General features: G+C 44.5%; 1 protein-coding gene across 1 annotated transcript; it reads right to left on the minus strand.

Moving 5' to 3' along the window:
* Positions 1-9,202: 9,202 nt before the first annotated feature.
* On the minus strand, positions 9,203-16,320 carry PG994_009814 (polyketide synthase; the record flags this gene model as incomplete). Its single annotated transcript, XM_066861223.1, has 5 exons — positions 9,203-10,045; positions 10,114-10,434; positions 10,487-14,526; positions 14,977-15,069; positions 15,633-16,320. The coding sequence occupies 5 exons, from the start codon at positions 16,318-16,320 to the stop codon at positions 9,203-9,205; spliced, it is 5,985 nt and encodes a 1,994-aa protein (XP_066713393.1).
* Positions 16,321-17,169: the final 849 nt, after the last annotated feature.

Raw genomic sequence — 17,169 nt, forward strand, 5'->3', positions numbered from 1 at the left:
TATTTTATAATTACCCTTATTATATTTTTCTTTATAATAAACGCCGCTAGATCGCGGCGAGTTCGTAATAAACTAGGTGCTAACTATTTAATTAACTATTTTTGCCTTTCCTCGAGGTCTTTATAATATAGAATTAGGTATTTAACTATTTCCCGCCTTTTACTATAATTATATAGCGGCGTTAGGACGTTTAAAACCCGGCAGGTAAACAGGAACGACCTAAGTCCTATTTTTCCGGTACGTGCTTATATTAAAACCGACGCTTCGTGCTTAAGTATATCGTTATAACAACGGCACGCTCCCCAGTCTAGCGGCGACTTTATAGCTAGTTCGCGGCGGCCTCGCGTAAAAGTAACGGCGTGGAACCATCTTTATTTTTATTTTTTTTAAACGTTTATTCGACCGTTTAACCGCCTAGCTAATATTTAATTAACGCCAGTTAAGCGTCGCTTAGCCATAAAGTTTTAAGGGTTTCGCTAGTAGCCCTTTAAGGTCTCTTTTATCTCCTCCTCTTTACGTTACATTCTCTATTAATAATCTTTGCCGCCTTTATATAAGCTCCACGTAAGAGCTGTAGCTTCCCGGTAGCCTCCGTGCGTACCTCGAAGCTAGCTGCCTTCGTACTTAGATAGAGGTCGAGGGGAGGAACCGCCGCTTTAGTCTTTAGGTAGCATTGGGGGGTCGCTTTGTATCCCCTGTCACGGTCCGGAGACAGGAGTTCTGAACTATTGTGAGGTTACGGACTAGCCCCTTTTCTATATCGGCCACTTTGTACCAAGCCGACGCTCCGTATGCGAGTACGCTGCGTATTACCTTCGTATAAAGCTTTTTCGCCCTTCGTACTGAACATCCCACGTTGATATTACGAGCCTGGTAAGAGCTAATGTTTGGGTTACCATTTTCGCTTTAATTTTAAAGATATAATCCTTCTATTATAGTTTCCGATAGAGTTATACGCCGGGGAATCTCGTAGAGCTTACCGGCGAAATAGTAGCGTCCCCGAGTCGTACTTATAGCGTACAAGCTTTTCGCGCTCGAGTAAAATGGATAAGCTCGCTCTTTTTAAGTTCGAACTCCATCCCTCTCGTACGTGCCCAGCGGTTACAGGTCTCCTAGGCTCTTTCTAAGTTGCGGTGTATATAAATTAATCGGTTTAATTTATCGTGTAATTAAGTATACGTTTATATAATATCGCGTAACTCGCCTCGTATATTAAAATCTTAGATTAAGGTCGGTCCGAGGGCTAAAAGGAGTCTTTAGCTCATCCGCTGAATTATTAATAACTAAGTTAAAATAGTCTTTTTTTTTATATCTTTATAGCTTTATATTACGAGCCTAGACTTCTCGTATAGCTTCGTAGTTTTATTTTTAATTTCTCGTATAAGCCGTGTTTTAAAGATTTTCCGGCCGGTATACTTATTCGGGTCGAATCGAATAAATTCGAAAACCTTTTATAAGGCGAGATTATTAATCTCCTCTACGTCGAACTTTTAGAACGGGTATCCGGACGAAGTAATAACCCCGTCTTATTAAAGCTTAATTATTAAATCGTAATTCTTTTATTCTTTTTAAATAAGGAATATAGCGGCTCGAATATTCCGGAGTAGATATTTTTTTAGGTTATTCTCGGCCGCGTCGTACGGGAGTTACCGTAATTTCTTCGGCTATCGGTTCGGTATTTAGGGTATTTGCCGGCTATTCCGAATCTATTTCTAATTCCGGTTAATCGTGTAGTTCTCCGGCTTCCTCCTAGTAGTACGGCTTAATTTACGTTACTTAAAAGGCTTTTAAACCGTTTAAGGTGTCTACCCGGATTGTACGGTCTTTAATAACTGTTATTTTATATAGTCCGGTTTATCTTTCTTTTTCCCGCTAAACCAGGACTTTATTCCGGAGCAGGAGTATTAAAATATTATAAATAGCTGGTATATTTCGGGTATTTAGAGCTCGGTAGATATTAATATTTATACGTATTTTCCGAAGTATCTTTATTATTTTTTATACGGTTTCTCTTCGTACTTAGATTTTTAGTAATAGTGGTGAGTTCCCGTCGATACGAGGGTATATTCCGAATATAAGCAGGGTAGGAATTAAACTATTAGGGCTAGCCGTATCGTTTAAAGCTTTAATTATTATTTAAAGTATTATCTCGGTATTTATATAATAACTATAATTTTTTTATAAAATATTAAAGGCTTTACGTAACGAAATATGCGCTCGTTTAACCTTACTTATTACTTAATAAGTTTCGATAAATATTTATTTATAAGTAATTCTTATTATTTATATATAATTTCGAAATTCTTTTTAAAAATACGTGCCCGGATTATACGAGATATAATTAAAAGGTCTTTAATATATATATATTTAATACTTATAAAGAGTATTTTAAGTATTTTATATATTAAGCGAATATAGGAATATAACCGCTTAAAAAAACGTATTCGAATTAATTATATAAAGTACGTTTTATTCGTTAATATAACGTATCCTATAAGCGAATATCCTATTCTTTTATACCCTTTTTAATAAAATATAAGTTAATTTCACTATAACGTATTTAAAATATTAAAATTAATCGGAATCCTTATCTCTAAATACTTTTATATTATTCTGATAAGTGCGCGTATTATGCCCGGGCTCTCCGCAAATTTTATAGCGTTATAAGCGTGTCCTAAACGTCCTTATATAATTACTCCTTTAACGCGATTCGTTTTATAATTATTTATTAATATCTTTTTAAAACTATAAGTTTTTTTTAGTTTATATATAAAGTGATCCTTTATTTTATAACCGTTTCTTTTTCGTACGGCGGCGCCGGCTAAGTATCTTATTTACTTTTTAAAATATCGCGTTCTTACCTTTTAAAAAAGTAATTCGGTATATAATATATATTATAACCTTTACGATCTAGTTAAAACTAATTAAAATAAACGTTAAAGAATTATTTTAATATTATATAATACGGTTTCGAACGTATTCGGTTTGGGATTAAGCTTTAATCGGGTTATTTAAAGTTTTTAATTCTTAAGGAAGAAGTAGGCCGAAAGATGTCCCCGGAGGTATTAAAGTACGTAGCTTTACATTTAATTATGAAATAATATATTCCGGATTATATAAAACGAGTCCTATCCCTCGAAAGCCTCCTCGTATATTCGAAACGGTAAAAATCGCCTAGAACGTTTTTAAAAACGCTAGTAAGAAGTTTTCCTTTAAGATATAAGTAATATATGCCCGTATAAAACATTTAATTTTTTTCCCGTACACCCTTTTTAATACACGAAAACAGCCGATATTAAGAGGCTGGAGCTTATATAACGAATAAGAAGGTATATAAAGTATAATAATCGAGTTTTTTTTATAATAAAACTCGAAAGCTATCGAGTAGTAACTTTCGTAGCCGTCTAGGACTAAGAGGCGATAACGACCCTTCGTATGAGACCTGGTATATTAATTAAAGTATTAAATCTAGTCCTCGCCTCTTTTATTCGTGGTCTAGCTATTTTTAGTAACTGCGATCACCCAATCCTTCGGCAATAGGCTGTTTTCGTACTAGGAAGAGAGGTACGTTTTCCCGGTAAAGATAATATACGGAGGGATGGCGTAACCGTGTAATCCGACGCCCTAAATAATTATAACCTATTCCCGGTTCCCTTACTATATTACCCTAAGCCTTCCGCGTCGATCGGAGGTGGTTATAACTATTTCGGACGAGATTTAACTTATAAGAAAGCCGGTTTTATTAAAGTTATAGATATCCTCCTTTTAAATCCCGTATTTATAAATTATATTCTATACGAAAGTAAACTACGCGCGATACGCGTCGGGATTTTTATAAAGAACTTTTTAATAATCGATTTTTTAATTAAAACGTGTCCAGAGGTCTAGTTATTATCGTACGAAATTAAAGGCCCAATTAACGCCGACGCGTCCCGCGTCGCGTAAACTAAGTAATCGATTCGCTATATCTTTTATACTACTTAGCCGGGGAAAAAACGATCGCGTATTTAAATTAATAATATATCAAATAATCGCATCTTTTTTAGAATTTAAAAGCTTTTAAGAATTCGTAAATATTTCGCGTCGTATAGGTTAGTTATTTCGTTTACACTATAAGGTTTTCAATAAGACGTAATAGATTAATACAGCCTTTCGTACATTTAAAGTTGAGTCTTTTTAGAGCGCTTAAAACGTTAGAATTATATCACTCTTTTTCTAAAGTTGTAGCATTTTCGGACGTAAAAGAATATAAAAAAAGGTTAAGGCTATAAGGAAATTTATAAAAGTGGGATATTCGCTTATATAGGATATTCGCTTGCGGGATACGTTAAATAATATTTATAATAATTTTATAATTAAAGTCGTATTCGTTTTATAACGAGAATTTAAATCTTTATAGTAATAGATCGTGTATTTAATATTAAGAGCAGAACTTCTAAATCTCGTCGAAAATAGTAAGGTTAATATTATTATAGCCGGCGTTTTTTAAGAGAGTATAAAGCTTCTCCGTGCGAGGGTATTTAAAACGTTAATAGAAGTATTAAAGCTATCTTTCGATAAAATATAACGTCGTTTTTATACGGCCGGTATTAAAGAACGGGTGTCCTTATTTCTTAATTATAAAGAGTATTTCGCCGTATTTTTATATAATAAAATTAAAAATATTATTACAATACGTTTTAAGCCGGTTAATATTATATAATAAAATTAAAAAAAAAGTTATAATATTTAAGATATAATACCTTATTATTTTTAATAAATTTTATATATTAATTATTTTAATTAACGAAATAAGATTTAAGCTTTTAAACTTAATTTTAATACTTTTCGGGCTTTAATTAATTTATACGTCTAAGTTCTTTTATATATAAACCTTTATTTAAAGCTTTCCGATTATTAAAAATAAGGCGGCGCCGGTATTTTAAAGCTCTTTTTAATAAGTCTAGTTATACGGGCTGTTAAGGTTAAATTAGTTAGCTTATACGGTAGTTTTTAAATAAATATCTTTATTAATAAGCCGGTAATAAAACGCAACGTTTATTAAATAAGTAATACCTTATTATATATTTTCTAGATCGAGGTAGTTATACTTTTTTTTATTGTTTTTTAGCTCTTCCTTATCCTTTTCTTAATTTTAATCGAACGTTTTATATTTATTTTAAAAAAGGAGGCCTTGTCTAATATTATTATACGCTTAGAAATATTAATTCTTTGCTCGGGACTACTTTTCGGCTAGGTGGTTTATTAATTAATAGCCTTACTTATGGCAGATTCGGTAAGTTCCTCGTTCGAATTTCCGGTTCTTATATAGTCATCTTAGTCGGAAGGTGCCGGCGGGTCGCTAGATCCTTTCTTATCCTAGTAATTAGCTATTATATAATAATTTATTACCGTAAATTAGTTAGTTTCTTTTCGTATAGTTATTTATAAACCGTTTATTAATTAAGTACGTATTTATAATTAAATTTCGATATAATTCCTTCGTTAAATATCGTTCCGATAATATTTAGTCCGTTATTATATTTAGCGATACGCGAAAGTTCGAAAATAACGCTTCGTATATTAGCTTTTAATTAATAAGGGCCGGTATAAATTCCGGAACTCCTCGATAAGCTCGTATAATTAAGGTATAGAGAGCGATCTCTTTTTCGAATCTTTTTTCGAGAGCTCGTTATACGAGTTAAAGTTTATTTAATAAGATTTTTAAAACCTCGATAAATTATTTCTCGGCGTTTTTATTTTTTATTTATATAAAAGAAATTATTATTTAATTTATAAAATATTATATATAATTTATTATTATATTAAAATACGAGTTTATTAAATAATATATTTCGTTTTATCTCTTTTCGAGTCCGATATAGTTAAGATAGAATGCCTCGTACGGCCGGAAAAAATATTTAGGAAAATTATATAATATTAGTTTTTTAGTATATCTAGCCGTCGGCATATTCTAATAAATATCCGTACTTTATCGTAGAAGATGTCATACAGCTTATCGGTATAGTTTTTTTCCTTCTTCTACACCTTTAAAAAAGTAACGACCTTATTTTGATCGATTTTGCCGTTATAGATAGCTCGGCTTAAAGGGATATTATATTCCGTAACGTACGCTGGACTAGATAATCGTACGGTCTGGTCCGGCAGTACCGGAGTTGAAGAAAGAAAAGGGACGATGTCTTGCGACGTTTAGGTGCTTAGGAATCCAGGGTTAGACGTCGGGCCTGGAGTGTCCTGTTGGTGTACGGGAGCGGCCGGTGGTACTAGTCGTGCGAGCTTGCTTTTAAAGGATCCGCCTATCGGTATATTAACTCCGTTTCTTTCGAGGTAATAATAAAGCTCTTTTTAAAATATACGGTTAATTTAATCGAATTAGTATTCGGTTTATTTTTTAAATTTTATATTAAACGTTTTTTAAAGGAAAGTTCCTTTTATTTTTAATATATAATATTTTAAAAAGTATTATATAAAGTACGTCGTGAATAGTTCGGGTATAGTTTCTTCGAAAAGTATTTTTAAAAGTTCGAGTTCTTAAAAAGCGAGGTTAACGTTCCTTTTCTAAACTATTAAAGGGATTCTAATATTTTAGGATACTTCTTTATATATAAACGGTTCGGGGTTTAAAATCGTCGATCTATCTAGGTTCGGTACGTCCGGGCTCGGTCTCGATTCGCCGACCGTAATTAATTCTATTTTTAATAAGGGTTATTATTTTATAAATTATACGATAAAGTTATTTAAGTATATAATTATATATAGCTTAATTAGTTTCGCGTATAATTCGGAACCTAATCTCTTCCTTATAATATATACTCGGGAAAAAGGGTTCCTCCTCGTATAGTTAATTTAGTTCGGCTCTTCCTCCGAATTTCTAATAGGCGGAAATTTTCGGGGCTCTTTAACACGGTCGTTTTTACATTAATAAAGGCGTAAAACCGTTTCTTTACTCTTATTAATTTATAATCGCTATAAATAATTATTAATTAATATTAAATAAGCTCTCGTATATACGGTAATTCCGGTTTTAATCGGGGTTTAATTATTTTTATTTTATTATTTTTATTTATTTTTAATACGAGCTACGAGGGGTATTATATACCCCTCTTAATAAAATAGAAAAGGAGTTCGTACGCGCAGGTACGTGGCACCCCTTTTAAAGCAATATAGATAGCTTCAGTTCCAGCTGTTCCAACAGTTCATTCTTCTCGTAGACAGAAGAACACTAAATGTGAGTTAAGGATCGATCCTTAAGGCCTTCTGTATTTCCTTCTGTTAGGCGTTGAGCTGCCCGCCAACAGGAGGGAGTTTAGTTGCAATTCCGTGTATAACTTAAGACAGTCTATCCGAATACCATATTACACCCGATCTATGGGTCTGATCGGTTGAAATAAGAAAGTAATGTGATGAAGCTATGACCGGTACACGTGATAGTGAATAGGTAATATTATAGGGAAGTCAAGGGGCAGTGTACCGATCCCCGACTAATAAAAGGAGAACTTCATAGTCAGAGTGTCTAGTTTAGCTGACGATTTGCTATCCTTTCCACGATAATATAAATCGCCGGGATAGAGTGCCAAAGAGAAGTTGATTCTCCTGCACCTCACGACGAATCATTCGCATACGGGGCCCGGGTACCCCTACACTAGAAAAGGGGCTGAGGAGTTTGTGTAAATGACTAAACATGTCCTGGATCACTGGACATCCAAAAATGATGCAAAGATCTACTCTTATGGTTAGCATTAGTTTTTTTTGTTGGGTATCAATCCCAAATCTGGTGGGCGGTAGAGGTCTAGACTTTCAAAGAAATCCCGAGCATTCGGAAGCGAAGACCCTAGATCAAGAACTAAATCATTGTGGCGGCAGTGTGGAAAGCTTGATGCAGCCACTGGGACTGGAAGCTATAGTTCTACACATTGTTCGGTCCCTAACATTGTACCGGTAGATCTCCCAGGTCACGCACGCTACTTGACTTATCAAGCTTAGGGGATTGACCCCTTTACCGCGAGACAAATTCCAAAACAGCTACCAAAGAGGAGGAAGCATGCCAGTCGACCAAACGACGACTACCAGAGAGCCTCCAGTATGTATGGCCGGGTGGCTCATACCTCTAAAAGCCTCCGGTTCCGGATTACATTAAAGGTTAACCTTCGTACTGCCTCCTCCGTCATCCTCTAGGCATTCTAGGCATTCTAGGCGCTCGACGGGATATACGAAGAGGCATGTATCTAGTGTTACTTGGTGCAATCTGATGAATATGCATAATATTTACTTCCTCACCCCGTAGGTTTCTCTTCAACAAGTCCCTTCCTCTCTTTGGCCATCATGATAGAACATCTGCATGCGCATCGTACCAGAAACCGTGATCTATTTGTCTCTCTGCTTACTTCTTCCAGATAGCAATAGCCCATATTGTTTTACTTGGCCCGTTCTAATAGGCCAGAGGACACCTTCTGTCACATTCACCTTCTCAAATCACACCTACGGACCTATCGCCCGGTTTCGGGCGCCACCTATACCAGCGGTCCGCAAGAGCTTTCCAAGATCCCGGGAACCAACGGCTGGCAGGTCCAGAACCCCTCGAGTCCTCCCCCCGGTCGAGAGTAGTGGATATGGTGTTCCTTCGCCACCGCCACCACAAGAGCTTTCGAATATTCCGGGAACGACCGACCATCAAGGAGTAGTGTACGAAATGCATGGTAATAGCAGGTGATTTGCAGGATGTATGCGTGTGATTGGCACATGATAGTTTGTAATATCCCCTTGCACTATGGAATAGTTGACTTGTTCTTGTCTGCAAAACTATACCAATTGTAATGATCAATTAATGTCCCATATTTTTGATCGTTTCAAGATGAGCGTTTTCAGAATATAGCAGCGTATCGCATTTCAACGACCAACTTTTCAAAGTTGTTTCGTGAGCAGCATTGGTGCGACGGAGCAGGCAGGCGCAAGTCCAGGGCAAGCTGTGGTGGTTGATGGATTGGCAGGCGCTGTGCGGGGCATAATTTTAGCGAGAAGTCGCCTAAGGCTAGGTGTTGAGCACCACACTTGTGACGCGCTCTTCCCTAATAGAAACAACACGTCGCGACCGCCAGTTCCACCTCACGGACTGGGGCACGCCACCCAAACCTACATATGTACTTAGGTCTGCGAACAGAATGACCCGGAAACAAAAGAAAGCGAAAAATCTCCCACCGTCCTTCTAAGGAGCAGCACCAGAAAGCCCGACCAGCTTGCTCTTGATACACACCGCTTTGGCCAAGGTCTGGATAGATCCACTGGACAACAGCTCAAGCACTTGCAGCGTCGCCTCAAACTCGCGCGTGATGAAGTTGCGGATCTCGATGGCCACCAGCGAGTCCAGTGGGTAGTACGACAGAGACCGAGTCACGTCAAGATCCTCTTCCTCCATCATCATGACCGCCGCCAGCTTGTATACCAGCCCGTCACACACCACTTGCTCCGCCTCGGCCGCGCTTTGGGCCGACTTCACCGCGGCATTGTACGAGACGATTTTGGAGGACGCGCCCAGCGACGCGTCGGCGGCCGCTGCTGCCTCGGCCGCTTCGCGGAGATGCTTGAACTTGGCGTCCGTCGTCCAGAATGGCTGCGCGCTCGGTGTGATGCGCATGCCCGTTACTGTATGGTTGTTGCATAACGCGGCCATGCGTCCATCAATAGCGGTGCCAAGTAGTGCAAGTACCTCGGCCTCACAGATCGTGTCACCCCCGAGATTCTTGGCGACTTCGGCTGCCTTCTCCGCGTCCTCCGCGAGGTATCCAGTGTCGGAGATGGCAGTCAGATCCATGGACGACGCCGGCAATCCCTGCGACAGTCGGTACTGGACGAATGCGTTCAGGAAGCAATTGGCGGCTGCGTAGGCTGCCTGGCCACGGTTGCCGACCGCGCCGGCGGCTGATGAGATGGCGACAAAGAAGTCCAGCGGTGCGTTACATAGGGCACGGTGGAAGTTCCATGCTCCTTGCACCTTGGACTCGATGACCGTGGTGTACTGGTCGTAAGTCATCTTCTCGAAAAGAACGTCCTGCAGGGGTTTCACATTAGCCTTCTGTCTACCACCTCAGTGTGCAAGCCAATAGACGAAGAACTTACTCGCAAAACCATGGCTCCATGAATCACGCCTCGCACCGGAGGCATCTTGTCCAACTCACAGGCCACCAGGTTCTCCACATCCGCGGGATTCGCAACATCGCACCTTTGCACCACAATTTCGGCTCCAAGATGGGCGACCTCGTCAATCAGTTCCTTGACTTTACCGGTGGCGGAGCCGGTCCTGGACAACAACACGAGGTGTCTAGCACCACGGCTGACCAGCCATCTGCTCATGCTACGGCCCAAACCACCAGTGCCTCCAATGAGGATGTATGTCGCGTCAGAGCGGAGGATTTGCCGCGGCGTCTTGGGCGGCGTTGCCTGGTGCACATTAGCCCAACAATTCATCCAATGCATCTGAGAAGTTACTCACCTTGACATTGTCACTTGGTCCAGGAACCACAACAAGTTTTCCATGCGACTTGGCGCTCTGGAGTGTCTTCAACACCCCTTCGATCTCCATGATTGGATATGTGGTAATAGGGGATACGGCCCGGATCTTATTGTATTTGACGAGCTTTGACACGTCAGTAAGCAGTCGCTGCATGATCTTCGGTCTCTCGGCGGCCAAGGACATCATATCCACCGACGTAAAGCTTGCGTTGTGCTCAAACTGGACCATCTCTAGGCGAGTGCTCGCGTCGGTGTCCCGTGTGCCGATGTCGACAAGCCTCCCAAACTTATTGAGACACTGCCAGCTTTCCTTGAGGGCATCGCCGCCAACGCAGTTCAGTACAACATCTACACCCCGCCCGGCCGTCACCGTTCGCAACGAGTTGCCAAATGCAAGGTTGCGGCTGTAGAAAATGTGATTCGCAGGAATGCCGTACTTGGAAATCAATAACTGCTTCTTCTCAGGGCTTCCCACGGTTGAGTAGATGTCGGCGCCAACCACCTGCGCCAGTGAGATGGCAGCCTGTCCTACCGCACCCGCTGCTGCATGAATCAGCACGCTTTCGTCCTCGCTTAGCCGACCGAGCTCAATCAATGAGTAGTAAGCTGTGCAGTACGCTAGTGGAAGACTTGCACCGGCTTGGAAGTTCATGTCCGTGGGCAACTTGAATGTGAAGCCAGCTTTAGTCCGCAATTTGGTCGCAAAGGCGCCGCCTTCGATGGCGAGAGCGGCTACGCGGTCACCTGTTTGCAGACCTGTCACGTCGCTGCCGACGGCTGTGATGACACCGCTTGCCTCGAACCCGAACTCGGTATTAGCGAGCTTGCCATGAGCCGCTGCAAGATCTCGGTGGTTGACACCAATTGCCCGAACCTGCATCTCGATCTCATCTGATCCCACTGATGCAGCCAGTGTTTCATCATCGGTGAAATGTAAGGTCTCGAGTATGCCAGGGTCGCCAATGGTCAGCTTCAAGGGCCGGTCTGTTTGATCGAATGGGGTTGATCGCAGTGCTGTTGAGTTGATCTCATTGTGCACGATCTCGTTCATATCGGGATCGTTAACAATACGCGGGGTTAACAGCTGGTCGTTTCTCTCCATAAACTCCAGTTCGCCGGTGGAAGCCTTGCTTGCTGCAAAAGCAGTTGAGAACGTCTTGACTATGGTTTTCTGCATCTGGTCCACTGACAATATGACCTGGCCGTCGAGATCCAGAGTCGCGAAGGGCAAGAGAGTCTCGGAACGAATTGTACGGCTAAGTCCTGTGACCATGTTCAGATCGGGCGATGTCGCGTGGTCGTATGCACCGCGTACTACCCACAAGACGCCCTGTACGGCTGTCAAGATCTTCTGCAGGGCCGCAAACTGGTCATCGCGAAGAGTGGAGAGCAGGGGCTTCTCGAGTTCAGCCAGAACGATGCAAAGCTTGTCATCGACGCTAACATTGAATAGGCTACCGGTTGCTGGGCGTCTACCGGTAACACACCGTAGAACATCGGCCAAACTCGTGGCGAGTTCGCGTTGAAGTGGCGTGTCGGCGTGGATAATCACTACGTCAGTTTCCGGTATCTTGGGCTCGCTACCTCCGGCGTTATCAGACTCAGTGACGATTGGCTCCCAGTCAAGCTTGTAGCACAGTTCTCGGTGAGGTTTCAGTGCTTCCGCCTCGCGATCCAGGATAGGTGTCACTGTTAGGCCATCCAATATGATCAGGGATTCGAGCGGATCCATAGGCGACGCAGCGAACATGGTCAATTTCATAGGCTGTGTGCCATGACTCGATTTGGTGCCCTGACAAAATGCCTGGAGTTTATGGCCTACGACATTCGTGGCTTCGGTAATATCTCTCGAGATTGAGATCCGGTCGACAGAGGAAGGCAGATAAACCATGTCGAAACTCGGCCGTGCCTGGCCGACGACGAGCCAGTACATGGATATCAATGACTCGAGGAATGCGGGCTGGACCACAGCGCTGCTTATGTGGTGATTCGGCATTTCCTTGGCCACATCCGGTACGATGAGGTCGCTCTTGCAGCAAGTGTCGGATGCCGACCCGTCAGCGATACCCTGGAAGACTGTGCCATACGAAACACCCAGTTCTGCCAATTGTTCATACATGTGCGCTGAGTCGACAGCTTTCGAGGCACCTTGGTTGACGGCTTTGATGGAAGCCTCCCGCAGTTCGCTAGTGTCCTTGGCCCGCTTGTCGCCATCGACGTCGTTCGTGTCCCGATCAACAACTACCACAAAGCCCTTGCAGTGTTCCTTCCAACCTTGACTGCTGGTCCAGGAATTGATATGGAACTCCCTCCACGTCTCGGAGGCCACGATTGGGGTACGCTCTTGATGCGGCCGTAATGTCGTGATAAGCTCAACATCCTCGTCTGGGATTACCAACGGCGCCGTCACAACTACGTTCTCGAGCTGGTAGTGGTCGAAATTTTCACCGGCCTCCAGCGCCAGCTGCCTAACGGCCTCGATTGCCATAGCGATGTACCCCGACATGGGAAATATGGTGAGGGATTGGATCTTGTGGTGCTCTAACCATGGCAGATCATCAAGTCGCACGATATTGCGCCAGGTCGGCTCAAGGTCGCTGGAGAAGTTGGCCTCAGTACCTAGGATATCATTCCGAGGTACACTTCGGTTCTTGTGCTTAAGCGTCATGCGTGACTCGTGCCAGTACTTGGACGATTTATTCCATGGGTATCGTGGCAGATCCGTCAGCAGCACAGGCGACTTGGTCGGCTTGGGGTAGTTGATGGCCTCGAAGTTTAGTACAGCGCCCTTGGTGAAGAGAGTGGCCGCTACTTCCAGCACTGTCTCGACTGCGTCTTTCTTCCGCGCCAACATGGAAGCGTACGGTATCTTGGCAGCAGGCCCACCTGCGGCTTTCAAGATCTGCTTCAGGGGTCCCTGGAGAGCGGAGTGTGGACCAAGTTCCACCAGCATGTTGACACCGGTTCGATGCTCACCCATTGGTTCAACCATGCTCTGGACCGCCTCGCTGAACTTCACCGGACACGTTAGATTCTGCACCCAGTAAGAAGGCTCCAATTCCACACCATCAATCTGTCGACCAACCAGCGATGAGTGGAAGCGTGTCTCAGTGGACACCGGTGCGTCGACCATGCGGATGGACTGCATGTAGTCTTTTCCAATCAGACCCATGTGGTGTGAATGGTACGCCGTATCGATGAAGAGCTTGCGATTGAACAGTTGCTTCTCCTCGACGATAGCCTTGAGCTCGTCAATACCAGCCTCATCCCCTGAGATGGTGAGGCTGCTCGGGCTGTTGTAGCACGCGATCCTGACGTTCCCGTCCTTGATATCCGACAAAAGCGGCTCAAACTCTTCCTTGGTTCCGCCCACAGCCATCATCGCACCGCGGAGCTCAGGGTGTTGTTCTTTGAGCACCGGAATCAATCGACCCCGGTGGTAAGCTATCGCGACACATGCCTCGAAGGTCAGGACACCAGCGGCATATGCTGCACCAATCTCGCCGCTGGAATGTCCGGTCACAGCCGTAGGTCGGACGCCCCAGGAGAATAGTAGGTCTGTCAGAGCCAGCTGGATTGCAGTGCATGATGGCTGACTGATGTGAGCTGCGCCCACCGCAGTGCTCTTCTCGTCCTTGTGCAGTTCTTCGATCAGAGACCATGTGGCACCTAATGATACTAAACACTGGTCCGCGTAGTCCATCGCTTTCGTGAAGACTGGGTATTGGTCATAAAGTTCGCGGCCCATTCCATACCATTGCGCTCCTTGGCCTGTGAAGATGAAGCCAATGCGCAATGGGTCGCTCTCCTTGCCGGGCACAAACTTCTGGCTGTTGATAGCGTCGATCAAGTCGAAAGAGCGCTTGGCCGGGATGGCTACACGCCACTGTAGGAGAGACCGCCGCTGGCATAGTGTATAAGCCACGTTGCTCATCAAGTCCTTCTGGAACATCTCCGGGCGCTGCTCTAGGTAGATGACCAGCTGCTTCAATACAGACTCAAGTGAGGTCTTGTCATTGGCTGACAGCGCGAATAGCATCCGCCCGGGATCTTCATCCTTCAAGTCCGCGTCGTTCTTCGGCCCCCCTCGCTGCGTGAAGGGAAGGCGTTCCAGGACCACGTGCGCATTGGTGCCCCCGAAGCCAAAGTTGTTGACGCTCACGTATTTCTTATTCCGCGGCCAAGGACGTTGACTGACGGGGACCTTCATGTGCCACTCCTTGAACGGGATCTTCTCGTTCGGGTGCGTGAAGTCGTAATTGGGCAGCACGAAACCCCTCTCCAGCATCATGGCTGCCTTAATGACGGCGACGATTCCCGATGCCCCTTCCAAGTGGCCGATATTGGACTTGACGGATCCCAAGAGTAAGGGGTCTCTTGCTGAACGGTTCGCGCCGAAGACGTTGTGAATGGCTACCAAACACCGGGTTAGCTTGATCTGATTACGAGATGCAGGATTGGGATCTGTACCTGTCGCCTCTATTGGGTCACCAACTCTCGTTCCTGTGCCATGTGCCTCGATGAACCCCGTATCCGAAGGGTTGATGCCCGCATTCTCATATACTTGTCTCATAAGGTTATCTGTCACGATTGGTCAGTGAGCCATTTACAGCTTCTTTGATGTCGGGGAACGCCAACCTTGCGCTGTCCCGCATGGCATTGTAATGCCGGGTGTCTTCCCATCTTGGTTGATGCCACTCCCCACGATGACGGCGCGAATCGAGTCGTTATCCTGTCGCGCCTGCTCGAGGGGCTTCAAAATGATCATACCGCAGCCCTCGCCCCGTCCAAAGCCTGTTCCTCGATTATCGAATGAGTAAGACCTCCCAGAATCTGAGAACAGTCTGGACTTGGCAAACGAGATCCAAAACTCAGGAAGCATGTTCAAATGGCAACCACCGACAACAGCCATGCTGGACTCGCCCGCTCGCAAACTCTGGCAAGCAAGATGCAATGCGACTAGACTGGATGAACAAGCTGTATCTGTGGTGAAGCTGGGTCCTTTCAAGTCAAAGAAATGCGACAGCCTATTGGATTGCATTGCGTATGCGCAACCTGCATGTGTCATTTAAACATCAGCTCTCATTCGACGTATGCTTCTTTCGCCTTCTCCTCCCCGTACTGACCTGTAGCTTGATGCATTGGGATCCGATCCGTGTCCCTAAAGCAGTGGGACTCGTACTCGGGGAACGAGCCACCTACGAAGACACCCACGTCTTTGCCGACTATTGTATGCTTTGGGACACCAGCATTCTCAAGGGCTTCGAACGTGCACTCGAGCAGCAGGCGCTGTTGCGGGTCCATAGAGATAGCCTCCTTCTCTGTCAAACTGAAAAAAGGGGCGTCGAAAGCCGCAAGGTCGACAGACTCGTCACTCAGGAAGTGTCCGCCCACTGGATTGTGGCACCCGGCCTTGCCTGGGTTCGGGTGTTGGAAGCTCGACGTGTCGAACCGAGACTTGGGGATGGTCGTGTAGCCCGACCGTGCCCGAGCGCAGAGCTCCCAGAACTCGGCCGCGCTGGACACGTTCCCCGGAAGGCGGCACGACATGCCAACAATAGCCAGGGGCATTGGTTTCGTCTTCGGCTCGGGAGTCTCCATCTTCACGCCATTGGTCGGAGAGGGTGTCTCTCCTGGAAACGCATCACCAACCCGATGGTGGCCACCGCCGCTGGTGCTGCTCCCATCCATGTTCGTGTCGTGACCATTGGGTGTTCCATTCATGCCATTGGCGCTGACACCATTGCCCAAGCCATTGGTGCGTCCATTGGCTTGTTCAAAGGAGCCATGACCGTTAACGGCTGAAGGCGCCATGGTGCTTGTCCGCTCTTACGTGACGACTTCAGCAAAGATAAGGTCCGCAAATTGGCCAGTGGGTAAAAAGATAAGTATGGGTGGCGGCACCAAAAGACATCACCACCTGCGACTTATATGGTTGCGCGGGTGGACTTGTATCAGATATTGATGATGCCAGGTAAGTGCCCTTTCTCCTTAAGGATTTGAGCTGATTGCCATGTGATGCTGCAACGAATGATGTAGCTATTACATCTAATTAATTTTTCAGAAGCTGGCTTTGATCTACAGCCAAGCGGATGATCATTCCGGCCTCAGAACGGAGTTTCTACGCCTCGGCCCTTTAGGCAGTACTCAGACATTACTTCCATTCTAGTCTATCCGAAACTATTTGGCAACGGATAGAAGGAGAAACTGCTGCTGAAATGGCATGTTCATGATCCCCCAGCACATAAAGACCGTCCCTATATCCTGGATCGCTGCGGGTATCGATAACGCGGGCAGTTGAATTCGGCAACCCGGCCGTTGATCTCTCTGGTCTCATTGGTCAGAGTCACCGTCTTCGTACCTGGGACGCTACATAATCCCAGAGCATATCATATATGTTGTCATGTCTGGCGCGTGGATTGTCGATCCTATAACCCGCATTTTATTACCACTAGGGAAAACTTCCTCGCTGAAACGAGACGATGGCAAGCCTCATCCGGATAAGAGCCTGAACAGAACATCCCCGCCAATCCAAAGTCTTTCCGTAACCAGGCTGTGATACTGCAATGCAGCATTCTAGCCTGGCCTTGATTTCCATTCAGATCGAAGCAGAGAACGCTCGCAGATTGTAATCTCGGAGGGCGGTTCCCAGAGGCCGGAGGC

Source organism: Apiospora phragmitis (assembly GCF_038363925.1).
Source record: "Apiospora phragmitis strain CBS 135458 chromosome Unknown utg000009l:1.0-1189150.0:1.0-1190623.0, whole genome shotgun sequence".
Lineage (NCBI taxonomy): Eukaryota > Fungi > Ascomycota > Sordariomycetes > Amphisphaeriales > Apiosporaceae > Apiospora > Apiospora phragmitis.